Source organism: Drosophila novamexicana, unplaced genomic scaffold, assembly GCF_003285875.2.
Source record: "Drosophila novamexicana strain 15010-1031.04,08,12 unplaced genomic scaffold, DnovRS2.1 tig00000564-arrow-pilon, whole genome shotgun sequence".
NCBI classification, from domain to species: domain Eukaryota; kingdom Metazoa; phylum Arthropoda; class Insecta; order Diptera; family Drosophilidae; genus Drosophila; species Drosophila novamexicana.
The window spans coordinates 2,517,044-2,544,836 of record NW_020824810.1 but is presented as its reverse complement, the minus strand read 5'-3'; the positions used below and the strand labels follow the sequence as shown (position 1 = coordinate 2,544,836).

General features: G+C 45.9%; 4 protein-coding genes across 5 annotated transcripts; 2 read left to right on the top strand and 2 right to left on the bottom strand.

Annotated features, from left to right (window-relative positions):
* Nucleotides 1-58: 58 nt before the first annotated feature.
* Nucleotides 59-2,807, bottom strand: LOC115762229 (exocyst complex component 3). 2 transcript variants are annotated; one of them, XM_030704365.1, is made up of 3 exons: nt 2,791-2,807; nt 1,750-2,734; nt 59-1,683 (listed from the first exon to the last, which is right to left on the bottom strand). In XM_030704365.1, the coding sequence occupies exons 2-3, from the start codon at nt 2,719-2,721 to the stop codon at nt 439-441; spliced, it is 2,217 nt and encodes a 738-aa protein (XP_030560225.1). In that variant the 5' UTR covers nt 2,722-2,734; nt 2,791-2,807; the 3' UTR covers nt 59-438. The 2 variants fall into 2 exon arrangements, with proteins under 2 accessions (XP_030560225.1, XP_030560224.1); XM_030704364.1 differs by having other exon boundaries at nt 1,750-2,738; nt 2,791-2,805.
* A 328-nt stretch (nt 2,808-3,135) lies between these two features.
* Nucleotides 3,136-5,788, top strand: LOC115762228 (SET and MYND domain-containing protein 4). The gene is made up of 4 exons (XM_030704363.1): nt 3,136-3,945; nt 4,008-5,034; nt 5,105-5,408; nt 5,508-5,788. The coding sequence occupies exons 1-4, from the start codon at nt 3,275-3,277 to the stop codon at nt 5,774-5,776; spliced, it is 2,271 nt and encodes a 756-aa protein (XP_030560223.1). The 5' UTR covers nt 3,136-3,274; the 3' UTR covers nt 5,777-5,788.
* A 5-nt stretch (nt 5,789-5,793) lies between these two features.
* Nucleotides 5,794-10,135, bottom strand: LOC115762231 (5'-nucleotidase domain-containing protein 3). The gene is made up of 8 exons (XM_030704371.1): nt 10,075-10,135; nt 8,704-9,118; nt 8,195-8,598; nt 7,831-8,126; nt 7,563-7,749; nt 6,416-6,556; nt 6,195-6,346; nt 5,794-6,134 (listed from the first exon to the last, which is right to left on the bottom strand). The coding sequence occupies exons 2-8, from the start codon at nt 8,933-8,935 to the stop codon at nt 5,930-5,932; spliced, it is 1,617 nt and encodes a 538-aa protein (XP_030560231.1). The 5' UTR covers nt 8,936-9,118; nt 10,075-10,135; the 3' UTR covers nt 5,794-5,929.
* On the top strand, nt 10,087-22,619 carry LOC115762241 (CCR4-NOT transcription complex subunit 1). Its single transcript, XM_030704384.1, has 11 exons — nt 10,087-10,214; nt 11,513-11,716; nt 11,772-12,320; nt 12,402-12,861; nt 13,540-14,838; nt 14,971-15,735; nt 16,412-17,325; nt 17,371-19,008; nt 19,076-20,247; nt 20,314-20,673; nt 22,199-22,619. The coding sequence occupies exons 1-11, from the start codon at nt 10,110-10,112 to the stop codon at nt 22,305-22,307; spliced, it is 7,575 nt and encodes a 2,524-aa protein (XP_030560244.1). The 5' UTR covers nt 10,087-10,109; the 3' UTR covers nt 22,308-22,619.
* Nucleotides 22,620-27,793: the final 5,174 nt, after the last annotated feature.

Genomic DNA, 27,793 nt, shown 5'->3' with positions numbered 1-27,793 from the left:
TTATGATAATGTTAATTTTATTAATTCACTGCACTTTAAACACACATAAATACGATTATAAAATATTGTTGCTACTGCTGCGGTCTGCCGTGGACACAGACACAAACAAAACTGAAAATCATATGGAAACGTGCTGCTCCACAATACTTATGCTGCGCCAGTGGCGTACCATGTCGCCCCACCCAAGCTACACATGGCTGGCCAAAGTTTCAGCTACGCCTCTGCATATGCTGAGAGCTTTTACCGTACGAAAGCTCCCAGCGAAAGCGCGCCAAGGCACGCGACAGCTGACCGGCGTATGAATGAGCTGTTGCGCTGTGAGTGCGTGTGTGTGTGTGTGTGTGTGTGTATGAGGGGGGGAGGTGTTGGCTAGTTTTATAAGTAGAATGTCTTATACTGAGTATACGTTGCAGATGTTTATAAGTAGTTGCTGTTGTTTTACCACAGCTTGTCGCTGAACACGATCTCCTTGAAGATGCAATCCTGTTTGGCAATGCTGACCATGGCCTTCTTGGATTTCATCGCATCCTGCACCTTCTCGCGCACCTCGGCCGCCTTCACATCGTTGCGTATGTAGAAGAGACGCACCAGATGATCCTCGCTCAGCGACGGATAGCTGCCCAGCAGCGTATGCAAATCCAGCGCAAGCAATTCAATATCCGCAACAAGGAGCGCCGACAGCGTGGTTATCAAATCCAGCGGCGAATCGCTGAGCGAGATCTTGGGCGCAATCTTCTCAAAGAACTGTTTAATGCGCTTCGCCTCCAGATTGATTTTGCGCGTAATCGCATCGCATTCGCTGCGCGTCTTGGACAGCCGCTTGGAGAGCAGCGCTCGAATGTAGCGCTTGGCCAGCAGCTTCTGGGCCTCATTGATGACCATCTCAAAGTTGGCGGGCAGCAGATGATTATAATCTTGGAAGTAATCGTCCAATGTCACACAGATCGTGTCCACGGCAATGCTGCTGCCGAGCCACTTGACCGTGAAGAGCTCATTGAAATGACATTCCATGTCCAGAAAGGCTTCCTCCAGCAAATAGTTGGCGGCATGTGCGCGTATGCGCTGGAATGTGGCCAACAGTTTCTCAAAGTCCTCATAGTGTTCTGTGCGGGATTTGGGCCAGAACAGATGCTTCATCTGTTGCGCCATCTCGACCACGTTCTGGCTATTGTTCACAATGGTTATGATATAATGCGTAAAGTATTTGATCTGGTCGCGATTGCGGAAATGATGCTCCTTCAGCTCGATTACGTTCTTCAGATACGTTTGGCCAAACAGCTCCACCTGCTGTATGCTGAGCACCAGGGCCTTAAACGTGAGCTCCTGGTGTATGGTATTGGTCACCTGCAGATGCTGGTCGATCATCTCGAATATGATCACGGGGCCCGCACTGTTATAATAATGATCCCGCTGATCGGGCAGCATTTCGGAGTACCATTCCTGCTTCTCCGAGTCGACGGTCTTCTTCATCCAATCCTGATAGTTGCGCTCCATATTCTGCAGATACTCATCCTCCAGAGATTTCAGATGCTCCGGATGCAGCAGTGGCCGCGAGAGCTTCAGCACATCCACATTAAGATCCGCATGCGACATCAGATCGGCGCCGGGATAGGTGTGCATAACCCAGGCCAGCATCGATACATACTCGTTACCCTGCAGGCCCGACTTCACAATGTTGTCCAGCTGCAGGTGGCAGGCAAAAAAGGTTAAGTTAAGCTAAAGTGGAAGAATGTGGAGCACGTTACTCACGTAGCTGGAGAGGCCCTCGTGGTAGAAGCGGACATACTCGTTGAAGATGTCGTAGTGGGGCGGGAAGCAGGGCACGCACAGCGACTTGACCACACGCAAGTCTTCCAGGATGATCTGACGCAATATCTCCAAATCTCGCACCAGCCACAGCTTATTGTCCGCACGCTCCTCCAGCTTGGAGCCCTCGATGCGCGTTATCACAGCCGCCTGCAGCACGTCCATAATCATTTTGCGCCACGCCTTGGGCCGGCCTGGGGGCAGGAAATTCGTGACCTTCTGCTGCTGCAGGGCAAACTGATCGTTCTTCTCCTCGCGCTCGATGATGCGCAGCGCCGTAACAATGACCGTGGGCTTCTTGCGCACGGTGTTCAGCGTGCGGCTGATGATCAGGCGGAGTTTCTTCTCCAGCGCCTGTGAGACCTGATCCACCTTCTCGAAGTGGCGCTTGAGCGTTATCTTGTCGGAGGCATGCTGCTTGGGCTGTTTGTGCAGCTCGTAGAGCAGATCGTCGCGTGAGTTCTCCAGATCCGCCAGGCATTGATGCGCATTCAGCAGCTTGTCCTCGTCGATCAGGGCCATTGTTTTCTGGACGCTGGCATCCACATTGAAAATGTGCTTGAGGTTCTCCATGGCCGTTGCGTATTGCGAGTGCTTCGTGTTCTCCTCGCGCACCACCTCGAGCGCATCGTAAATCTCGGGCACGCCCACGAGCAGGCGCTCCACCTCGACCATGCGACGACGCACCTCGCGCACATCCTGCATGCACGTCACCAGCTGCTTCAGGCCGACACGCACGCCCTCCAGCTGGTTCTGCATGCCCGTCTTCAGCAACGCCTCCACGGATGCTTTTTTTCGTGCGATGCGATGACGATACTGCTCCACTTTTTCCAGCTGTCCGGGACGCTGCAGCATGTTTTGTATGTCCTTGAGCGCTGCTTGGCGCGCCTCCTCTTCCAATTGTTGCAAATCCATTGTTTAAATTTATCTAACTTTTAAATTGTGATTAATTTTTGTTTTTGTTTTGGAAAAAATCTAAATTACCGATAACAGCGCAATAACATAGGCTGAACAGCTGTTTGTTGTGGTAAGTATATCGATAGTTGGCAACTGTTGATAGGCAGCACTGGCCAATGTTAATAGCCGGCAATAACAATTGCAGCCGTTACAAATAACGTATGCAGTCGGCTCTTGCATTTGTAGAGTTACGAATATATCTGTGGACAGAGGGGTTTTGCCGAGAGTTTGCTTAATGCTTAAGAGAACATTAAATAATGACAGACAGCTCTAAGTTCATGTCTACAGCAACTCCAGCAGCCGCTGCAGCTCTTAATATAGCCTCAATAGCCGCGCAACCGAATGCCATCACTTTATCGATACTTATCGATACTTCGAGCTTTCTGCGCATCTCCAGCCTCGCAATTAAAAAAAGGAGAAGAAACTTTGTTTCGCACATTGGTGACCCGTCTTCCACGAACAGGCCAATATTCCTGTTAAACAGTAACGTAATATCCAAAACGTTAGAATTATGTTTGCTTTGGCAAAAGTTTTCGTTGAACAAAATAAGTTAATTGCCTTTAACGAACCTTACAAAAACGAACTGGAGATAATCAAAGTTTTGCACACAATGCCTGCAGCGAAACGTCAACGCTTTAAGGAGCTGACCGAATCCGTGCTGCAGGATCTGGACGAGTCCAGCAATGTGGCAACTCGCGCCAACCATTCGCGCTCGCTGCGGGAGCAGGGCAACCAGGTCTACAAAACTAAATCCAAGAAAAGTGGCAACGACTTGGCGGAGTGTCTGCTCAGCGCCAGTCGCCTCTATACGCAGGCTATTCTCGAGGCGGAGAATGCCTACGAGGAACTGTGCTTGGGCTTCGCCAATCGCGCCATGGCACTGCAGGACTTTGGCTACTACGAGCAGGCCTATGATGATTGCGAGTGTGCCCTGGAGTTTGGGTATCCCAAGAATATGCAGCATAAGCTGATCATGCGGCAGGCCTATTGTGCCTGGAAGCTGGGCGATGCCCAGAAGCTGGGCGAGCACATAGCCTGCCTGGAGCAGCTGGAGCTAAATGCCAGCTTTACCCAGCAATTGGAGCAGCTACAGCAGGAGCTGCAACTGCTGCAAAGCAATCCGCCAGCGGAGGAAGTGGAGCAAGCGAAGCTGGACGAAGTGAAGCGAAACAATACTGAAATGTAAATTTTGGAATTTTGTGCCATTAAACCCATTAACCCACTAATCTTATGCCAAATTGCAGCTCAACGGACGCAGGCGGCAGGGAACGCTACATGATTGCCTCGCAGCGTATTAAGCAGGGCGAGATTGTATTCACGGAACAGGCCGAATGCTTTGTGCCGACCCAGGGCCGTCTGATTTGCCAGCAGTGCGCGGCGAGTCTGCTGTGCGCGCCGATACCCTGTACGCGGTGCCATCAGCGCGTGGTCTACTGTTCGCGCCGCTGTCGCCAGCTGCACGCGGCCATCCACGGCTACGAGTGTGAGGCGTATCGCAGGGATTTGCTGCTCTCGCTTGGACCTTTCCATTTGGCTCTGCGCGTGGTGCTCACCTATGTGCCGCATTGGCTGCCGCAGCTGCGCAACGGCGGCTCGACGGCGACAGAACTGTGGCAAACTCTGATAGCCATCGCCTCCGCCGAGCACCATTGGCCAACTGCACCGCAGCATACGCAGACCCTGTGCATGATGCATCATCAGGACAAGGCGGACGCCTCGAAGCTGATGTATTGCGTGTTCTCCGCCAACCTATTGCAGGTTTATCTGTATAAGTGCACCAATTTCTATGAGCAGCTGCTCGCCAGCACAGCTGCCTCGGCCGAGGATTGGCATTTGCTGCTGGCCGCGCTGTTAGCGCGCACCAACAATCAATTGCTGAACAATGCCCATGTGGGCGATGCCATTCTGCCCCGCGACCTGGGCTTCAATGAATTTGTGCTGCTCCGGCCGCAGCTGTGGCGCGCACCATTCCGTCTGCGCTTGGGCTGCCTGCACAAGTTCGACAGCCCAACACTTGTCAAGTCTCTCAATTTGCCGTACTATGGCCTGTGCAATCATGCCTGTGATCCCAGCCTGCGCAGCTGGTACGATGGCCGTTCGGTGAGCAGCTATGCGGCGCGGAACATTGAGCCCGGCGAGGAGATCTTCAATTGCTACACAGCGAACTACAAGACGGCCAGCTATGCCAAGCGCAAGGAGCAGCTGGAGCAGACCTTCAACTTTCAGTGTAGCTGCAGCAAGTGTGTCCGTGCCGAGCCTGATCAGGATTACGTGGGTTAACCTATCCCAGCTACGCTCTATTTTTGGCATCTCATCTCATTTATTTTCCCTACTCTCGCAGTTTGCTTCTCATCGCTATCGCTGCGAGCACTGCGAGCAGATCTTTGTGCCTGCCCAGCTGGCGGAGCTCAGCTGGTGGCAGGAGTCCGAACCGCCGCAAATTTGCTGCACAGTATGCCAGGCGCCCCAAGATTTCAGCTGGCATGAGGAATTTCTAGTGTTATGCGCATGCTGTGATAAACCGAATGCGCGTCACGAGGCGTACAAAGTGCTCGACAATCTCAGAAATTGGCTGCTAGACTATCATAGTCTCAGGCTATGCTTGGCCAAAAAGCTAGTCCTGGCCTGCCTAACAGCCAAAGCAGGTAAGTGGAACACAAGCAGCATGTGGACTCGTCGTCGTAACTCCCTTGCTACCTGGCGAGTGTTTGTGATTTATTATAATCCTTTCGCTTTCCCGACAGCCGGACATCCGTTCGAGGACACCGAATTTAGCCATTTGGGGCGCATTATTGAATACTTGCTGGCGGGAGCTGAGGCGCAGATTGGCAGCAACGCGGTTGAGTACATACCCATAATGGGCTGCCTATTCGATCTGATTGCCTGGGGCAAATACAAGTGCAGCAGGAAGAGGCTGGCCAAGATGCGGGCCAAGCTCGATTATCTGGCCGGCGAAACGCAACAGATATTTGTCAACTATTACAACGATTTTATTGAGCCGCATTGCAAATGACAATAATAAATTCACTTGCTAACAATTTATAATTATAAATTCTCTAGATTCAAGCTAAAAACAACAACAATAAACACTGGCACTTTGTTTCTGGCATCAACCAAGACTAAGACTACGTTCGAGAGAGCTGATTTAAATCGAATGCCCCTTGATTTAGATAAAGTGTGAGGCATATTCGTGCGGCATGACGCCGCGTCGCGGATAGAACGTGTGCGCCGTCGAAAACTTGAGCAAATTCGTAATGTCGCTGGTGTAGATGTCCGCGAAGCGGAACAGACGCCGCGAGAAGTACGTGGGATTGTGATACGTGCGAAAAACGCTGCCGAACTGTTCGTTGAACACGTTCTTTGTCTTGTTGCTGCAATGCGAAATATATATGTAATAACATCTATTTAGATTATCTTAGCTGCAAACCCACCGCAATTGATCACGCTCCTCCATCCAGTCACGCAGGCAGACCTGCGCAGCCTCGCTCTCCTCGTCCTGCGTATCCTCAATCAGCTGTGTGAGCATCTGCAGCCAATTGGCGCTCATCTTGAAGTCCACGCGATTCAATGTCTTGATCTCATGCTGCAATTACATTGAGAATTGATTTATAGAGTACATAATTTGAATTTGATTTCAAATATAAATACACACGGCCAGCTCGCTGATGATGGCGCCCGTGCGCCAGCTGTGCTTTAGGGTCACATCTGCCAGATCGCTGTAGGGATGATCGCCAAAGTAGAGCACCGAATGGCCGCGCCAGCCTTTCAGCTCCTGCAGCTGCCGCACCGAGCCCTGCGAATAATGGGAAATTTATATAATATTAGGTAATGCGCTGCGCTACTGATTTTGGCTATAGAGTTATTACTAATGCATAGGCTTATGACTAATGTACTATGATGCATGACTAATGCATTATTTTCTATTATTTAATTTAATAATATAAAGTAATACGCTTCGATAACTGAAAGAATCATACACACAAAAACTAATCATTTGACTGATTCTGGCTATATAATCATTACTAATGCATACCTTATGACTAATATATAATGATGTATGACTAATGCATTATTTCTTATTATCTAAATTAATAAAATAAAGCAATACGCTTCGATAACTAGAAGAGTTATCCACACAAAAACTAATCATTTGACTGATTCTGGCTATATAATCATTACTAATGCATAGGCTTATGACTAATGTACTATGATGCATGACTAATGCATTATTTCTTATTATCTAAATTAATAATATAAAGTAATACGCTTCGATAACTAGAAGAGTTATCCATCCAAATACTAATCATTTGACTGATTCTGGCTATATAATCATTACTAATGCATAGGCTTATGACTAATGTACTATGATGCATGACTAATGCATTATTACTTATTATCTAAATTAATAATATAAAGTAATACGCTTCGATAACTAGAAGAGTTATCCATCCAAATACTAATCATTTGACTGATTCTTACTATATAGATCTATATGCTATTATAATTAGACTTGCGATCGCCTAATGCATTACTAATGCATTATGATGCCTGACTAATGTATTATTTATTAATATTTAATTTAAATAATAAAGAGTAATACGCCTCGATAAGACTTTGCAGATGTGTGATGTTGCGGCTAACTGTAAGAGATATCTATAAAAAAAAAACTAATTACCATACTAATTCTGGCTAAAGACTTAACTAGCGACTGCCTAATGTATTATTTACATTTCTAACAATTGATTTTACAGCTGTGTTAAGTGTTTTACAGCTGTGCAAATACACGTAAAGTGTGCTACCTCATAATAGATTTTGCCTTTTTCCAGCTTAAACACGCGATCCCATAGATGCGAACTGGTTTTCTCATCGTACAGCCGTATGGGCCGTGATTCATCCGTAAAGAATTTTGGTTTGCGCGCCTGCACAATGACCACATCGAAGAAATCTCGCCAATTGGCGCCCACCAGATAGGACATGCCGCAATTGCTATTGGATTGGGGGGGAAAAAAAAAACAACAATATTATATTTGGACTAGCCATATGATGTTTCTTCGGTGCGCCACTTACACGAACGAAAAGGGACTGTTGGTCACCAGAAAGAGATTCTTGCCAGCCTGCTGAAGCTTCTGAAAATATTGCACAAGTCTTGAATTGCGTTCGATGTACTTTTCCGTGTTCTTCATGACGGTGGCATGCATTATGGGATGACAGGAGCCCATCGCGGTGCGCGTGTCATGGAACACAATCTCCGGATGGTAATCGATGCGATTGCGTTCAAAATATTCGATAACATTGCACAGCAGGCACATTTCGGGCACTGAGAACAGATCCGCCAATTGCACCATTTTCGAGTTCGTATTATGCTGTGCGGGAACAGAAATCGAGAGAGAGTTTAAAAACCAACTTTGCTTGAGTCAAATGAAATATCCACCCTATAGCTATTGTTGGGTCCCTCCACGTAGGCGATGGGCAGCAGACGATTGTGATAGAGCTTCAGGACCTCCTCGGCGTCCACCTTGGTGCGTCCACGATAGACGGAGCCGAGCTGTAGCTGCAGAAACGAGTCCAGCTTGACGAGCAGACCCTTCTCCACATCGTAGTGCAGGCCACGCACAGCGAAATTCGGCTCATATTCCAGATCTAGAATGTCGTCCGGATATCTGAAACGCTTGACCAGCATTTCACGGGCCAAATTGTACAGCAAGTCCTCCAATATGGGCTTGTAGCAGGCGAGTGTATAGTCATAGTCGAAGCCATACACCTGCACCTCGCTGAGGTCGAGCTCATTGCACGCAAACACGGCGTCCGGATGCACATCAACGGGCAGCTTTTTGGCTAAAATATAAAGATCACAAAAAGAGCTTTTTTATTGATCTTCTGGAGATTTAAATAGACTAAGCGTTGAGTCTAAATGGAGTGCCTGATAATCGTAAGGCTTACATTGAAATTTCTTTTTTGTTGCTTCGTAGAGCTCTTGGAAATCACTCACAGTTTTTCGGCCCCCCAATTTGGATTTGATAAGAGCGTGGCGGGACGTAACGGCTGCTCCGGTATCATGGCTGCTGGTGTTCAGGTAGCGTGGCCTGCGCCTGGCTGTGCTGCACGTGACTTGGCCCAACAGCACATTATGTTTAAATATAGCATCGACAATTGGTCTACGCGCTGCACACATTTAACTTGATTGGTTGATTTAACTGTTGTGTGGGCTGCATAAAGTGCTCGGTGTTATGTACACTCGCAGGCTGTGCGCGGGCTTAACACGAGCAGACTGCATGATGGTTAATTGAAGTGTTTGGCTAGGGTGTGCAGAGCGACTTTAACGCACAATGGCAGCTTAATTCTAGCAATCAGTATGCTACACTTGAAATAAAATTGAAGTTTACATTTAATAATTAGACTTAATTGATCGTTAATTAATATATGCAACAGCTGTTTGCTCGTGTGCCAAGTTGTGCAACACTGCTGTTATCGTGCCTGTGCCATATCGATAGCAACATGGCAGCGATGTTTCCTGTCCGTCTCTAATTGTGGAACAGACACGAACAAAATGAAAGCGATCGAATAGCGATTAAATTAATCCAAATTAAGCGTAAAAAGAAAAACAATTTAAATTTCGATATTAATTAACCAACTTGGGCAAAACACAGGAAATTTTCAGTGATTTTTCTAGCGACAAAACCGTGGGTAAAACTAGCTGCGTGAACGAATCAAAGTCAATTTCTTTGTGACCAGTGCATGTGTGTGCGTGTGTGTACGTACGTGCGATTCATTCATTTCCATTACGTGTGTGCTGGCAAAATTTGGACGGTATAAAAGTTAACCAAATAGCAGCAACAGCTCTTCGATGACTTGTGCAATTTTGTTGTTGTTTAAATTGTCAAAATAGATGCGAGCAATGTAGAGCTGCTGCTGGCCCCTACGAAGGGGGGGCCTCAGCCAAGTGCCATGAAATAGGAAAACATTTATTATACAAAAAATATAAAAGAACGTGATATACTAAATAAATTGATATTTGCGGCGCAATATTAAAAGCGAAAAAACGCATCACAATTTACGTTTACGCCTGAAGAAGAAGCAACAAATACGTCAAGCACAAATACCAATACAAAGACAATTTAAACGTATTGGTAAATGCGTATGTGAAGGTACATAGAATATACGTATGAAAAGCATTTCCGACAAATTTCGGCGTTATCAACACCAACACCACCCACCAGAAGCGCACAGTCGTTAGAAACAGCGAAACGTAGAGTAACCCAAAGAAAAAAAAAACAATAATAATAAAAAAAGAAACGAAAAGAAAAAGCTCACCGAACACAGAACCAACAAATTTGATACGTAGAATTATGAACGTAGAGAACCAATTGAAGACGCCGCTAACGCAGATTCGTAATTTGGTCAAACACGTGAACAAGCGAAATTTTAATGAGAGCAGCGAGCAAATAAAGCAGGTATGTTTCACATTTAACCTTGTTTTTAAAATACATAACCAAATAATAATAACAACAACAACAGAATATCAGCAATTCCAATAGCAATGAAATACAATGAGTGTTGGCAAATTTTGCACATATCGGCATAAGACAACACACACAGTGCTGCCAACCTAATAGCACAGCGGCTATATTGCCATTTCGCTCGCACATGCATTTTCGCCGACGCCATTACAGTTTGTGTAAAAGCAGAAAATTTCTCTGCCTTGCGCGAGTTTCTTGTAAAAAATTGCCTTTCTTGTTAAGTTGCTAGTTATTTAGAATGTATAAAACTAGCCTTATTAAGAACAATAAGCATTGCACGCCGCTGTTGCGTGCCACCTAGTGTAATATCTCTAGTGAAATTGTGCAAAAAAAAAAAACTTAAAAAGAGCGTACAAAGTTTTCTGCCAGCTGCGCTGCCGCCAGCCCTTGAAGTTCAGTGTACGGACTTAACTGTCTACCTTTTTACATTTAATATTGTGTGCGCAATATTTTGCAAATAATTGTGCAATAATATTGGATATCGGTAAGGAGTTGCATATTTTGCGATATTACTTTCTTATTAAATGCGCATATAAAATTTTCATTTCGACTACCAACACCAATACATGAGCATACATATAGCCCTCTTGCCTTCATGCTCACCCCTTGCGGTGTGTGTGTGTGTGTGTGTGTGTGTGTGTGCGCGTTGTGTGTAGGCCTAATATTCCCAAGTTGAGCGAGGAGTACTCTGTATGTCATTTTTTTTTTTTTTTTTTGCCGTTTTGCATTTTGTTGTGGAGCAGCTGCGCGGCCACAGCTGTTGTTGTCTCGCTTCTGCGTATACTCGATTGAGTTTCACATTTGAGTTTTTGTTTTTGCAGTGTGTGATGAGAGAGCATTAAAAAAAAAAATAAGGCTTTTGGGATTTAGTTATAGTTTTTTGGGGGTTTTTATTCAGATATTTAGTGATCGTTGTGGAGCTAGCTACGCTTCACATTTCTCTTTGTGACTTGTCAAAATTTCAAAGTGTGCAATGAAAATCGAAGAAAAAGAAGATAATTATAAATAGTTGCATCAATTATTATTCAGTTAATTGTGTGACCGCTTTTGATGAATTGCTCATGTGTTATCGATCTCTAACTTCTGCTGCCCGGGCAAGGCAACATGCTCAGGTAATCGTCTGAGCGACTCTGTATTAATCGCCTTCAACTTCTGCTCTCTCTCTCTCCCTCTCTCGCTCTCTCTCTCTCTTTCCATTTCTTTTTTGTTGTCCATTGTGACCTCGTTTGCAGTTTATCCAAGATTACGGCCTCGAAGCGGATCGTAGCTGTCTGCGATATCTGTTCACGGTACTTAACTTGAACGATCCGGCACCGAACGTCACCGCTCAGCTGCAGGCGAAGCTTCTCGGCGCGCACCTGCAGCGGCAACTGCAGTGCTCCTCGTTTGTGACCAACATATGCCTCGCCTTCGATCAGCATTTTGCCAAGCATAAGGTGCGTCCAAACCAAACCAAACACAGCAACAATAACTATTCCATGCTTTCCACAGAGTCTGAAGCCATTAGCACTTGCCGACCTCGTTGGACAGGTGGCCAAGCTAACTGGCATTAACAAACTTTGCGAGTGCATCTTTGCGCTAGCGGTGACCCACAGCTCCCATCCGGAGCTACGCCAGAGCGCACGTGAGAATCTGCGCGGCTCGCTGCCCGATCTGCTCGATTCATATCTGGGCCAAAATTCAGCTGCCGCAACTGCAGCTGCGAGTGGTCTGCACGAGATCTCCTTTGATCTGTTGCAGTATTTGTTGTGCTGCCTGAGCGAGTACGTGAGCCCGCAGCTGGAGTCACAGTTTTTGAATAAGCTGCGCGAGGAGTTTCCGCGTGAGGCGGTGCCATTGGTTCTAGCCCCGCTTTTGTATCGTAGCCCAACGACGGCGACGACAACGACGGCGACGGCAGCCAAATCGACCGAATCAACTGATGCAGAGGAGGAAACGACGAACACCAGCAGCTGGAGCAGCTCAAATGCAGATAATCTGAATGAAGTTGGCATTGAGGATATCTATGACCATTTATGCGAGATAATATTTACAAATCAGGTGCGTGCACAGCTCTCCGTCCAATTTATCTGCCGCCTCTTTTTTACAAACAATTTTACAATCTACTCTCACATATTGCAGGGCAAAAATAATATTATGGACACATCTTGGATTAATTTAATCCTTGAAATCGGTTATGAATTTACATCGAGCGTTGAAGATTGCAAAAATCATTTGTGTTGCGGCGCTGGCGGCTCCCGAGAACTGCAGCCCAAGGATGTTGCCAAAATTGTTGGACTCATGTGCCGCCGGCACTCGTCGCTGCTCGATTGCAATGTAAATCTACCGACACCGGCGAATTTCTGGCCCGGACAGGGACAACAGGCTGCTGGCAGCAGTAGCTCCAACACTTCACAAACCGCACAACAGAATTCTAGCAGCAACAACAACAACGATGGCAGCAGCGAAACCAGCAGCGCCGCCAGCGAGAAGAAGGACAAAAAGGATACAACAGACGCAACACAAACATGGAAGCCGGATGTGTTTGTACAGGCGCTCAAGGAGCTGGTGCCGCAGCTCAACTGGAAGGAGGTCTGCATGGGTAAGTGCCAGAAGCAAGACTATCTGCTTGCTAAATAGTTGAGAATATAGATGACTTTATAAGAAGAGAAGACTCCAAGCAGAATACTCTGTAGTGCTTGTATAGTCAGAGAACCCGCAATGGTTCATGTTAGTTAAAAATTTAGTTACTCATCAGAATTCAACTGGAGTCTGACGTTAACCCCAGACAAGGAGCCCAACTTAAACCACCGAAGGGCAAACAACAAGAATTGTTTCCGTACAGATTCAATTCTGGCTCTATTCATTTAAAATGTTTAACAAGGATTTCATTCTGTTATGCAAAGCTATGTAAAAGACAGCTCAAATTCTATAAAGTACATCAAATGCCCCTAGCCCTAGCTTCAATATGTTTGCAGGCGTAAATCTTCAACACCTTTTATTATAAATTCCGTCTCATTTCATCTCAAATCGAATTCCGGACATTGATTTTTCTGCTATCCTTAGTTTATTTGATATTTGCGTCATGTATAATTGTTTAAAATTAATATTAGTTTTTTTGTCCTGGCTTAATGAAATTTTTTAATGAAATTGAAATACATTTTTGTTTTGTACATTGGTTCTTCAAATCAGACCATTTATACATATAACTGATATATATATATATATATATATATATATGTACATGTATATATCTTCTAAATTTCGTAACATATTACAGAGCTCGATCATCCTGAGTTTGTGCTGAAGGATCGCATCGGCTTGGATCTGCTGCTGACCATACTAAGATTGGCCACGCAATCGAATCTGTTTCCGCAACCGGAATGCATTTACCGCCATTGGGCTAACACCGAGGGTCAATTGTCGCTGATAACGACCATGCTAAAGAATCCGGATCTGTTCTCCTTTGCCGACTACGTGTTCAGTCAGCCGGCGTTGGATGTGCTGAAAACGCCGCCCGATGCTGAGAATAAGGAGATAGCTGCATGGAAATCGTTGCATCTGGTTGAGGTGCTGCTCTCCATTGCGGACAAGGGCTACTTTAGTCAGGTGCACGAGCTATTCAAATTTCCGGCACAAAATTGTCCCGACGTACTGTTTCTGGCCCTGTTGCACATAAATCCGCCGTTGACACCATTGCGCCAGGATCTGTTCAATCAGCTAATACCCACATTTCTGGGCAATCATCCCAATTCGAATGTGATATTGGCCAGCGCCTGGAGCTCCACCAATTTTCAACTGCGGCCGAGCATCATGAACGCCATGTCCGAGTGGTATTTGCGCGGCAACGAGTTCGATCAGGGCAAATTGTCGCGCATTCTCGATGTTGCACAGGATCTGAAGGCGCTCTCCTCGCTGCTCAATGCTCGCTCGCATCTGTTTATCATCGATTTGGCCTGCCTGGCATCGCGCCGCGAGTACTTGAAGCTGGAGAAATGGCTGAGCGACAAGATACGCGACCATGGCGAGATCTTTATACAGGCCATGATCAAGGTGCTGCAACGCCGCTGTCCGCAGGTGACCAACTCGAAGCTGCCCGAGGATCAGCTGCCGCCCAAGCAGGCGCAACTGCTGCCCGAAACCGTTACCACAATGATCAACTGCCTTCAAGCTTGCATCAATACTTGCATACAGCCGGAGACGGCCGAAATGATTATGCAAATGGCCAGCAATGTGGCCATAATGGCTAGCAAGGCGCGCGCCGCACAGCAGCAGCAGCAGCAGCAACAACAGCAGCAGCAGCAACAACAGCAACAGGCTGGCGGCCCGCAGGGCTTGGTGCCGCCGCCGCCAAGTATTTTGCGAGGACATCGCGGCATGGATTTGCCAGGAGGCGGCATTGTGCCCGGCTCGGTGCCGCCACCGCCGCAGCCACAGCAACCCTTCTCGGGCAATCTGAATGCACAGCAAATGTTTGGACCCGGTGGCGGTATGGATCCGCTGACTAACATGTCCAACAATCTGGCGGGCCTTAATCTGGGCGGTCCCAATGGAGCTTTTAACTTTGGCAACATGCTGAGTAAGTATCCAAAAGGGAAACGAATCTGAGCGAGAATCTGCAATGGGCTGTGCCTGTTTGCTTTTGTTGTTTGTGTATTCTATTTTTGCCCATCCTTATGAACGGCTACAGATAACTTGGTTTCTACTCCAGCATCTCCGTCGCGCCTCATGAATCCCGGCGCCAACCCCTATCCGCCCATTCCAATACAAATCCCAGCGCCGCCGCCGCCAAATGTGGGCAATCTGGGCCGTATGCTGCCAGCTGGACCGCAACCAACGCCAACGCCACCGAATCCCAATAATCCGGTCATGGCCGATCTACAGATGCCCGTTTCCAAGGAGGTCGAGGATGAGGCGAACTCATACTTTCAGCGCATCTACAATCATCAGCCGAATCCGACACTGTCCATTGACGAGGTACTCGACATACTGCAACGCTTCAAGGAGTCCAGCCACCGGCGCGAACAGGAGGTCTTCCTATGCATGCTGCGCAACCTGTTCGAGGAGTATCGCTTCTTCTCCCACTATCCGGAAAAGGAGCTGCAAATAACCGCTCAGCTCTTTGGCGGCATCATTGATCGCAATCTGGTGCCCACATTCGTGGCACTCGGACTCTCGCTGCGCTGCGTTCTCGACGCACTGCGCAAACCGGAGGGCTCCAAGCTCTACTACTTTGGCGTGACGGCACTCGATCGCTTCAAGACACGCCTGCACACCTACAACAAATACTGCGAGCACATACGCTCCATACCGCATTTCAGTGACTTTCCGCAGCATCTCATCCAGTACGTGGAGTTCGGCATGCATGGTCAGGAGCCGCCGCCACAAAAACTGATCGGCCTAAGCAACACCATACCATCCTCGGCCATTGCCCAGGGCGCCACGGAGCCGCTGTACCGCGCCAACTCAATGCCCGGTAAGTTAACCATGATGTTCCCCTATTACCAAAGCATATATGTGAACAAAACTGGCAAGTCAGTCAAAGTTTTTCCTAGCAGCCTAAGTTAGCCTCTTAGAGGCTGGCCGCCTTAGTCTGAGCATCCTGCTGGCTGAGTCTGAATGCCCCAAGCCGTGGATAAGCATGTCAAATGCCGACACAGGTTAAAGTCGGCCCTCGTCCGTAACCAAGGGGGATTACCCTTATTATGTATTAATGTTATTTAAAGGTCGACAAAAGCAAGTGTCGTCCTAATTATTTAATGCATCAATTGATGAAAATTGAAAGCTAAAAGCCAATTTCCAAATAGCATCTCCGACACGATGGAGGTTGGGGAAATTTATAACCTGTCCGGCAAGCTATGCCCCCTACTCATAGCTGGGAATGGTCAGTGAGTTCCCGAAAGTATCCTAAAAGCAACAATTTTATTAGGGCTTGGAGAAAGTTCGATGGAGGAAACGTGATATAATTGTCATTGTAATTTTTGCATAGCGTAATCTGTTGTGTACGTAGGTAGAATTAAGGGTCGATAATTCGGAACAGAGAATTGAAGATGCCCTAACATGGCCGAGGCGCTTGCCAAAGTTTTGATTGACGTATTTGCACTCGTCTTTAAAAAATGTTCATTCTAAACTAATTGTCAATCCTCTTGCAGGCAATATGGCAGCTGCTCCGAATGTACAGAAGCAGCCCGTTGTGGTGTCGCATGCCACGCGCATGAAATCTATTGCAAATGCGACCAACATTGATACACTGCTCGTGGCCAAGCAGGAGGAGAAGGTGACGGTGCCCCCGGAGCCGGTGCAGGACAAGACGGCGTTCATATTCAACAATCTCAGCCAGTTGAATATACCGCAAAAATGCGAGGAGATCAAAGAGATCATGACCAAAGAGTATTGGCCCTGGCTAGCGCAATATCTTGTGCTGAAGCGCGCCTCGATGGAGTTTAACTTTCATACGCTCTACTACAACTTTCTGGATGCGCTCAAGAACGTCGAGATCAATCGGTATGTGACCAAGGAGACGCTGCGCAACATTAAGGTCCTGCTGCGCTCCGATAAGGGTGTAATCAATTTCTCGGATCGCAGTCTGCTCAAGAATCTCGGCCATTGGCTGGGCATGATGACGCTGGGTCGCAATCGGCCCATTTTACAGCTAGATCTGGACCTGAAGTCACTGTTGGCCGAGGCCTATCACAAGGGCCAGCAGGAGCTGTTGTTTGTGGTGCCATTTGTGGCCAAAATATTGGAATCATCCGCTAAATCGCGCATTTTCAAATCTCCCAATCCCTGGACCATGGGCATTATGTATGTGCTCGGCGAGCTGCATCAGGAGCCCGATCTCAAGCTAAACCTTAAGTTCGAAATCGAGGTGCTCTGCAAGACGCTCAATCTGGAACTGGAGAAGCTCAAACCTGTCATCTACCTGAAGGATCCAACACGGGCGCTGCTCATCGAACAACAAATGTCGCAGCCAAAGCCCAAGGTGGTCGAGCCGCCGCCCCAGCAGCAGCAGCAACATCAACAGCAGCAGCAACAGCAACAGGCGCAGCAGCAGCAACAACAACAAGCGCAACAGCAGCAGCAACAACAACAACAACAACAGGCGCAGCAGCAGCAGCAACAACAACCAGCACAGCCGCAGCCGCCGTCAGCTGAAGTCGATCCGCAGGCGATGCTGATGAACAACAACAACTCGAATGCACCCGGTTCCGTTTCATCGCCCAACTTGCCCACAGATCCCAGCCAGGTTGTGCTGCCGCCGCCGGAGCCGCGTTACTCCTATGTCGAGGTGAATGTGAACAATTTCCAGTTGATTGCCCAGCAGCTGGTATTGCCACCGAATATACCCTTCCTGCACTCCAATCCGGGCATCAAGCACATTGTGGTGAATGCCATTGAGCGCACAATTACCGACTGGCTGCAGCCGGTTGTAGATCGTAGCATACGCATTGCGTGCGCCACCACCGAACAGATTATACGCAAGGATTTCGCATTGGATGCTGACGAGAATCGCATGCGCACCGCCGCCCATCAGATGGTGCGCAATCTGGCCGCCGGCATGGCCATGATAACCGGCAAGGATGAGATCGCCCGGGCCATTAGCCAGAATCTGCACAAGGCCTTCATGGCCGCGCTGACGGGCGTGCAGAGCATGGCCGATATGCAGGCCGCCTCAATGCAGCTGGCCAATGAGAATGTGGAGCTCGTCTGTGCGTTCATACAGAAGACGTCCGCTGAGAAGTCGGCGCTCGAGATCGATCGACGTTTGTCGACGGACTTTGAGACGAGGAAAATCGCACGCGAAGAGGGCAGCCGATTTGTCGATGCACAAATCTTGAGCTATCAGCAGGAGCGTCTGCCGGAGCCAGTGCGTCTCAAGGTGGGCCCAGCGCCGCCAACACTGTACGCCGTCTATTCGGAGTTTGCGCGCAGCATTCCCGGCTTCCAGCAGATGAGCGACCGGGACATTGCACTGTTTGTGCCCAAGCCGCAGGATATACAGCCGCCGAATGTGTTTGCCAACGATGAGAGCAGCATGGTCTATGCCGAGGTGGCCAGCAAAATGGAAGCGTTCATGAACACAGCCATCAATGTGCCCACCCTCCAGCTGCAGGCCAGCAAGATGCACATGCTGCTGAACGCTCTGATGGCGACGCGTCGCCTGCGCGATCAGGAGTCGGCGTTCAATCTGCTGACCCGTGCCGTCGAGGGCCTGACGGAGGGTCTGATCAACGTGCAGGATCACATGGAACAAATGAAACTCTACCGGGACATACACTTGCGCATACTTAGCCTGCTGCACAACAGCTTCGGTGCACCCAACACCGAACGGGCGGTTACCAAATGCTTCTTCGATATACGCGAGGAGGTGCGCTATAATGTGGAGGCCGCACGCGCGCTCATCACATCGCATTTCGTCAATCTCAATCAGTTCGATGGCATGCTGCGCGACTGCATGGACAATGGCAACAATTATGTGGCCGTATCGTTTGGCATTGCGCTTCTCGAGCGCCTCATCATGGAGGATCGTGCCATCAACATTGTCTCCGACAATGAGTTTATGGCCACCGTCGAGCTGCTCGGCCGGCTCACCCAGCAGCGTCATCGCTATCCCGAGTGCATTGTCAATGCCATCGAGACGCTCTGGTCTGGCAATCTGAATACCAGCGATTACGGCTCCTTCAATCCGGGTGAACGTTATCTGGCCGGTGCATCTCATTACATACACTCCGGCATGCATCATGTTAGGGTAAGATCGGTTTAATCGAAGTTGAGTTTGTGTTTTATTTAATTGGCTATTTTTATTCGCTTTCCAGTCATGCGACACGGATGATCCGCCTGGCCTGCAGGAGAAGACCGAGTTCCTGCTCAAGGATTGGGTCGCGCTCTACACACAGCAGAATCAGCTAACGACACGCGATGCCCGCAATTTTGGCGCCTTTGTCCAGAAGATGAACACATACGGCATACTGAAGACGGACGATTTGATAACGCGCTTTTTCCGTCAGGCCACGCAAATCTGCACAGATGTCGTCTATCGCATGTTCGCCGACCCGAGCCTGCCCATTAACCAGGCCAAAAACAAGATATTCCAATGGATCGATGCGTTTGTCCATCTGATTGCCATGCTGGTGCGTCATTCGGGCGAGGCGGGCAATCCGACGACCAAGATCAATCTGCTCAACAAAGTTCTGGGCATTGTGCTGGGCACACTGCTCAAGGATCATGAGTTGCGCGGCGTTGGATTCCAGCAGGTCGGCTACCATCGCTTCTTTATGATGCTCTTCATGGAGCTGTGCTCCGCCGACAGTACATTGGAGTCGTTGATGCACAGCATCGTGTCGGCCTTTGCCTACACATATCATCTGCTCAATCCGAGCGTTGCGCCCGGTTTCTGTTTTGCCTGGCTGGAGCTAATCTCTCATCGCGTCTTCCTTGGCCGCATTCTGGTCCAGATACCCGGCCAGAAAGGCTGGCCCCTATACGCCCAGCTGCTGCAGGATCTCTTTAAATATCTCGCTCCATTCTTGCGCAACACCGAACTGGGCAAGCCCGTCGGCCTCCTATACAAGGGCACACTGCGCGTCCTGCTCGTGCTCCTGCACGATTTCCCCGAGTTTCTGTGCGATTATCATTTCGGCTTCTGCGACACAATACCGCCGAATTGTGTTCAGATGCGCAACATTATATTGTCGGCGTTTCCGCGTAATATGCGGCTGCCCGATCCGTTTACGCCCAATCTGAAGGTGGACATGCTATCGGACAGCAGCAATGCGCCCAAGGTGTGCAGCAGCTATATCATGAACATACAGCCGCCCAACTTTAAGAAGGATCTCGACTCGTATTTGAAGGCGCGCGCGCCCGTCACATTCCTGTCGGAGCTGCGCGGCCATCTGCAGGTGACCACAGAGCCGGGCACACGCTACAACATGACGCTCATGAATGCTCTGGTCATGTATGTGGGCACCCAGGCCATTGCATTGATCAGGTGAGATCAGCTCGAGTACAATTCCCATTCCATTTGGTTTGACTTTCTCTCTCGCTCTCCCTACAGAAACAAGAACTTTGTGCCCAACACGTCGAACATTGCGCACAGCGCCCACATGGACATCTTCCAAAACTTGGCTGTGGATCTCGATACCGAGGGACGTTATCTATTCCTCAATGCCATTGCCAATCAGCTGCGCTATCCGAACAGTCACACGCACTATTTCAGCTGTGCGGTGCTGCATCTGTTCGCCGAGGCCAATTCGGAGGCCATACAGGAGCAGATTACACGCGTCCTGCTCGAGCGCTTGATTGTTAATCGTCCGCATCCGTGGGGCCTGCTGATCACATTCATTGAGCTGATCAAGAATCCCATTTACAAGTTCTGGGAACATGATTTCGTGCACTGTGCACCCGAGATAACCAAGTAAGTGCGCCCAGATAATCAATCATTAAATGTGTATATGTATGTATAGATATATATATATATATGTATATATATACATCAAGGCTGCAAACCGGGTTCGAATCGAACCGAACCGGTTCGAATCGAACCGAACCGGTTCGAATCGAACCGAACCGGTTCGAGCGCGTAATTCCCATTTAATGATTACTAAAAAGCAGCCGCATCTTAAACCGAAGCACAGCTCAGACCCAGTATAAATACCTTTGACCCCTTAACATAGCTCATATTTAACCACGTTCGGTAGATGCCACCTTTGATTTGATCCTCATCAAATTAAGAGATCTCGGATTAGAGACTATATCAATGAGATGATATCAGACTATATCAATGATTTTTATCTTTGAGAATCCTGTCTGTTAGATTCTGTGGATGGCGCCATTAAGGTCTTCTGTTTCTTCCCAGAAATGGGGCACCCAATTCTTGTTCGTCCAGGCGTACCAAGATATGCGGGTTGGGCTGGGTGGTAAGTCTCCCAAAGTATCGTTTGGCATGTTGACAGATTACGTCTCCTGCCTTGGAAACTCTTAGGTCTCTCTCGATGTCCCTACTATGCATATACCCAAAAGCATTACATATGCTACTTAGAATCTTGCTATTGTTGAGGCGGAATCTTGCGGTCCATATACCCGGAAAGAAAGGCTGTCTTTATATATATATATATATATATATATATATATTGATGCTGATGTTGCGAAGCTAACCAGGTGTTCTGTGGCAGTGCCTATTAGGAGACTAGGATCGACCTGATCAGCACAGCCTTGTCATCTGCACGCGTGGACCTATAAGAACATCCTTCCTATCCACTGCTGTGTAAATTGTGTAGAGAGTGTGACCAAGGATCCATAACCTTGTGGGATTCATTTGGGTTTGCAGCCCTTATGCATATACATATATACGTTATATATATATATATTTGTATATACATATATATCACGTAAACCCATGCACTTGTTGCACTTCTTATATAGTTCCATATATCGTTCAGTCGTAGTATGTAGCGCACGCACACACACCTGCACGCACAGTCGCTTAAACACCTGAATGCGTGGTTATTTATGATTTTATCGTTCGTTTTGCTTTCAGATATTTTGGTGAATGTCTGATTGTATTTAATCGATTTGAGCCTTTGAACAGCATTCAGTGTGCAGCCTAATAATAGAGCAAGAGTTAAATAAGTTTTTCAATGATTATCGAACTGTGTAATGTGTATATATTTTGCATTTGCCACGCCCCCCTAACACACTACCCCCCACACACACACCCGCGCCCAACATGTATCCTATGTAAAACCATTCGTCAACAATTTTATTTATGATATTAATTTGTAATCGAAAATATATATTATTAATACATATATATATATATATATGTTTATATATATACATGTAAATAGACAAAAATATATATAGAGAATAAGTTTTATTGAGAGTTGAGCAACTTGTTGATTGATTTCTCGTTTCAAAACGTTCTCGCACGTATTTTGCAGGCTATTCGAATCGGTCGCCCGCTCCTGCCTGGCCAAGTCGAATGTTACCCAGCAGCTGAACATGGCCGTCGATGGAGCCGATAGCCAGGAGGTGGTCAACATTAACTGAGTAAACGCAACGATCCGACGCTTCAGCCTGGACATCATTTTTGTGCCCCAATGAAACGTAGACAGCAGCAGCAGTAAGAGCAAGGAACCAGCAGCAGTAGGAGGAAGAGATGGGAGCAGCAGCAGCAGCAGCAGTAAGAGGAAGGAGCAGCAGCAGCAGCAGCCGTAGCCGTAGCCACCGCGGCCACCATAAAATCAATTATATATATATATATACTAACGAGATGTGTTTAGTTTTTAGTAAATCGTTTTAAGCAAAATATGAAACAATGAAATTACAAAAACGCAGAGCAACAAAAACTAAAAAAGAAAAAAACTAAAAAAAAAAAACTAAAAAGAAAACAAAAAGAAAATCGAAAAAAAAAAAATTATAAAAAACGAAAAAACAACAAAAAAAACAACAACAACAAACAAAACAAAAGCCAGTCGTCGCCCAGCCAGGCAACTGGCCCGAAACGAGGAAGAGGAAGAGAAAGAGGAGCTGTTACAATACGATATATATGATAAATTCGAGCTGTATTTAAGTAGTAATTATTGTGTTGAGATATATATATATATATGATAATCGAAATGAGCAACATTTTAAAATGCCCGCAAATGTTAAACAAAAATTTTTAATTCAGTTGTATTATAATTATAAATGAAAAATTCATGTATTTACCTGTGGTTTTATGCCCTGGGCTCAGGTTCACATGCCCCCCACCTCCCCCCTCCACCCTACACGCTCCCTACTGCTCCTGTTCCCCTGCCAGGAGAAAGTGAATCAAATGAAAAGTAAAAAAAATGAGAAAAAAAAAATTGCAAAATGTACTCGAAAATACACAAAAAACTAACAAATGCGATGTAAATATGTAGTTGTTGTTGCTATTGACAAAGAACAGCAACAATAATAAAATAATAAAATTAAAAACAAATATATATATATATATAAAAAAAAGACATAGCAGCAACAACGAGCACATATAAATCTATATCTATATATATAAAGATATATATATATATATATATATTCATGTAATTACTATTCATTTATTATTGTGTGTATTTATATATAAATAATGCAAGAGCAGCAGAGAAATATATATTGTAAAGCCAATTCAAGTCAAGTTAATTGAAGTTTAAACGAAGGTTTTTTTTTTTAGATAACGTTTAATTTTTTTCAAACTAAGCTTTTGTTTAATGCATAATTTTAAACTGTTTCACGAACTTCACTTAAATATGTTTTTATAAACAAATGCATATATATTTATATATATATATATATATATCAGAGACATACACATTGAAATCCATGCCTTGTTCAGATCAGAGACCGGAATATATGTTTTGCAGTTGAAATGATTTTAATTTTAGACTATTTTAAAGTTAATTAATTGTTTAAAAACAAGCGCTGCAACAACAACAACAAGAAGAGGAGCGCAACAACAAAGAACTTTAGTTTATATATAAACAAATATGCACATAAATTAATTGTATTTTGAATTGAAGACGGCAATTGTGTACAATAATAGGCAAACTAGGCCAAGGCGGGGCACACACACACACACACACTCATTTATAGACTAATTGAATTATGCAGTTGCAACAACAACAACAACAACATGAACAACTAATTTTAAACAAATTGCAGTTAAAAAAGGGCGTTAACAATTATTATTAAAACGATTTCCGATTCTTATGTACATGCGTTCAAACAACAGCAAAAATAATATATGTATATATATATATCTATATATATATAGACATGTATATATATATATATATAGATATATATATATATAATAATTCATTACAATCGATCTAAGTAACATTATGCATTAAGTGGAAAAATATAAAATATATGTATAAATGGCAAAATTTTAAATATGCCGCGTTTCTCTTTACAAAGTTGTTCTTGATTATAATTTTTATATATGTATATATTTTTTTGCACTAGGCCCATTGAGTAAAGCCCAAAAAGTTTAGATTTTACTTAATCTCTGATCTATATATATATATAGAAAGTCAGAGCTCAATTGAGTTGTTCGCAATTTCGAGTGCTCAACATTTATGGATCGGTCAATTTGACTCTAAAATATATATTTAGAGCTCACAGAGAAGACCGCATCCTATATAAAATCCTAATCCTAGGTATTTTGGATATATCCATGTGCCTGAGCTGGAGCAACAGTATCATGATGTGAACATCAGAATGAAAGTATTTAATGCTTGAGGATCTGGCGCACGTCCATAGGTTTCAGGGCTTGGATCAGGAGCACATACAAAATCTGCTCTGCGTAAACTATCCATGTGGCATTCCTACTACGCGGTGCGTTTGGACAGCAAGAGATCCGGATTGGCTTCTGCAAGTCTATACGAGTTGAACCAGCAACTGGCACAGAACTTTCTCAAATGTTTTCATTCCTCCAAAAGAAATTTTCCTTTACCGAATTCGAGGTTCGTATAGCTAAAAACTAACATTGGGTTTATTCAAATATCTCTTTAATTGTTAGGGTTTATTATTGCTTTTGTGTGGCATTCTACTAAATCTGAAGATCCTATCCTATTCCAAGCCACGCAATCATATCCAAGATGTCTTGACTTGGCTGCAGGTTCGTGGTGCTCTGGTGATATTTTATGTATGTATTTATTTATTTTAGATACAATTTGTTTGCTCTAAAATCTTAGAATTGATCGCTGCCGTCGACAGATTGACCAATAGAGCGCATATCACAAGACCCATACATATATATGCTGATAGGACATATCATACGTAATAAGTACACACTCTTTTTTTCTGTCGTCAAGTCCCTGAGACATCGTTTCTGTTCGGGTCCATAGCTCACTCACGCTCTCGGAGAGCAGAAGAGTGGGAGAGCCAAATGCGACAGAGCGAGATAGCTGTTGCTTGTTTGGCTACCACACGTCTACTCTCAGTGCTCTCCTTGATCGCTGAAATGTATGTGTGTGTGTGTATGCGTGTGCAAGTACCAGTCAGTGCTGCCCATCTAGCTAAATTTGGCTATTTTCTGAGCCCGCCAGCCGGAAACAGTTAAGCTGATTTAGCTATTTTCTGGCATTTCAATGACAAGTACTTTACTATTTAGTAAAGTATTTTGTAAAAAGAGCTTTTGCGTCAATTGTCTTTCTCCATATTCTTAGTGCTCAATGGGGTGTAGGCGTATACTTAAAAAAGCTCTGCTTATTAGAGCAAAGGGCGGCCCCTCGCGCGCTCTCTCTCTCTCTCTCTCTCTCTCTCTCTCTCTCTCTCTCTCTCTCTCTCTTTCTGGATACCTATACGTGCGTGTGTATGTGCACATATGTGTATGTCGTATATATGTAGCCCATTTCCGCACCCAGACTTACATAAGCCACAACGACGAGTGGGCGTGTGGGCAGGCGGACGATGGGTGGCAGCGCATTTAGGTTAAGTAAACACAACGAAATGTCGATAAACGGCAAACAGCAAAACTGAAAAACTCGACAAGAGACATAGAAAACAATCAAATGTATCTGTGTACGTATTTATTGTAAATATACATTTGACACGAATTCAGCATTAATTGAAATGCTGCAGTCATCGCTAACGCTGGCTGTTAATTCACATGAATTTTGACATAAGGCTGAAAGAAAAAAAAAAAAAAAACAACAACAAATACCAGTATGTATCTGTAGCTGTAATTGTGTGCGCGCTTGGCAACCAAGCAAAGGCGGTGACGGCGGCGGCGGTGACGGCGGCGGCAGCAACAACATAAAAAAATGTGGCACACTTAAATGCTGCGTCAACGTCGCAGTCGCTGCGCGAAAAATTCCCCTACTCTCGGCCTCATGTACTGGCCCCTAATACACAAACAAACACGCTCTGTACATAATGTGTCAGCGAAAGCTACAAAAAAGCGCGTCGAATTTGAATTTGCTTAGAAGTGCGCGCGCCACAAAGAGAGCGACGGCCAGAGAGAGCGAGCGAGCGAGCGAGCGAGAGCGCAAAAGTTTCGTTAAAAAGCTGCAAATGCGGCAACGCAAGCGACAGCTACACGCGCTATCACGTGCTTGTATTGGCTGTGCATGTGTGTCTGTATGTGTTGTATATACATTATGCATGTATGTATGTATGCATGTGTGGGCATGTAGTTTTGTGTAGCTCAGCAAAGCTTTTTGTGGCGCACGTTAAGCTCGCGCCCGCGCTCGCCCTTTCTCTCTATCTCTCGCACAGCCAACAGCGGCAGAGGCAGCGGCTGAGTCAGCACCATTAGTTTGAACACATTTTCTGTATGCTGCCAGCGGCAAGTCCAAGTCTTTTTGTTTTTTTTTTTTTCTATCGTTCCTTTTTGCTCATCTTGTTGTAGCTGTTGCCCCCTCTCCGGGTTCGATTTGTTGCCTTTTCAAATGTTTATGCAGCATTGCAACTGGCTGACATATACAAATGCAGGCATTGCCATTGCCCAGTCTCGCAGAGCTTACAACATTTGGTGGTCGGATCCCACGAAACCACACAAAAGCCACAACTGGATTTCTTTTATCTGACACGCTCTCTACCTGCGCGCGCGCGCGTGTGTGTGTGTGTGTGTGTGTGTGTACCCCCATCTCTCGCCACACTTTCGCGCTCTAGCTACACTCTGCGCTCAGGTCGCTGCTGACCCAGTTTCCTAGGCCTGCACTGGCCAGGCGGGTTCGGGTTTTGGGCTTGGGTTCGCTTTGGCTTTCACAACTTTCTTGTCGCTGCTTAGCTACACCCACCCTTGGCCCTACCCCCCTTCCCTGCACCCTTTCCCGCTCTACAATTGCAGGTCAGTTGGAGTTCGCTTTCCGCCGCCCCGCCCCGCCCCAAATATGTTCTAATGTCACATGCTCAGCGCTTGGGCCAACAAATTAAAACATAATCTTGTTAAATTGAAATGGCAACGGAAATTACCAAAATCGAAAATAAATTGCTTGCTTCAAATGTGAAACGTGTCCTTTTTGAAAGGATTATACGCGTATGCATGTGTATATGTGTATACCACACGCCATTTGAATAGGTACAGTGGGTAAGATATCATTATTGTATTGGCATTTATGGGTGTAACTTGCTGATCGAGTATCTTATCATTTTTGATTTTTACTTGCGTTGCTTCGTTCATAAAATATAATCATAATTAATTGAATTGATATATAAATAAATCGAAATGTTAAGTGCTTGCCGTAGCTAACGATAATTAAAAACGATCTAGATTACGAATATCGTTTGCTTGCGCTGTCTGCGTGTGCGTAGATGACGATATTCGCAAGAAGCAAAACAGCAAAAGCCAATATCGTAAGCAATTCGCAACGAATATCGTTTGTTTTGCATCACGTCCGCACTGTTGCAATTTATCGAGCATTGATGCATATCGATAGGCAGCACTTTTTGCAGCGTTTTACAGTAATTTCAAGGGCGTGCTAAACTAAGTGGAGACAAAACCAATTGCAAATTGTGCTTAGAAGTTGTTAACTTTAGTGTTTAAATAAGTGTTTAATTATCATAAAAAG

What these genes read in the sequence shown, in the direction of transcription:
- LOC115762229 (XM_030704365.1), bottom strand. Translation starts at nt 2,721, where the DNA reads ATGGATTTGCAACAATTGGAAGAGGAGGCGCGCCAAGCAGCGCTCAAG. An exon ending in ACGAGGGCCTCTCCAGCTAC is followed by an intron (nt 1,684 to 1,749) that starts GTGAGTAACGTG and finishes TGCCACCTGCAG; the next exon opens with CTGGACAACATTGTGAAGTC.
- LOC115762228 (XM_030704363.1), top strand. Translation starts at nt 3,275, where the DNA reads ATGTTTGCTTTGGCAAAAGTTTTCGTTGAACAAAATAAGTTAATTGCC. An exon ending in AAGCGAAACAATACTGAAAT is followed by an intron (nt 3,946 to 4,007) that starts GTAAATTTTGGA and finishes GCCAAATTGCAG; the next exon opens with CTCAACGGACGCAGGCGGCA. An exon ending in CCGAGCCTGATCAGGATTAC is followed by an intron (nt 5,035 to 5,104) that starts GTGGGTTAACCT and finishes CTACTCTCGCAG; the next exon opens with TTTGCTTCTCATCGCTATCG.
- LOC115762231 (XM_030704371.1), bottom strand. Translation starts at nt 8,935, where the DNA reads ATGTGTGCAGCGCGTAGACCAATTGTCGATGCTATATTTAAACATAAT. An exon ending in CCATCATCAGCGAGCTGGCC is followed by an intron (nt 6,347 to 6,415) that starts GTGTGTATTTAT and finishes ATGTAATTGCAG; the next exon opens with CATGAGATCAAGACATTGAA. An exon ending in GAGGAGCGTGATCAATTGCG is followed by an intron (nt 6,135 to 6,194) that starts GTGGGTTTGCAG and finishes TTCGCATTGCAG; the next exon opens with CAACAAGACAAAGAACGTGT.
- LOC115762241 (XM_030704384.1), top strand. Translation starts at nt 10,110, where the DNA reads ATGAACGTAGAGAACCAATTGAAGACGCCGCTAACGCAGATTCGTAAT. An exon ending in AGCATTTTGCCAAGCATAAG is followed by an intron (nt 11,717 to 11,771) that starts GTGCGTCCAAAC and finishes TGCTTTCCACAG; the next exon opens with AGTCTGAAGCCATTAGCACT. An exon ending in AGCAGCAGCAACAACAACAA is followed by an intron (nt 17,326 to 17,370) that starts GCGCAACAGCAG and finishes CAGGCGCAGCAG; the next exon opens with CAGCAGCAACAACAACCAGC.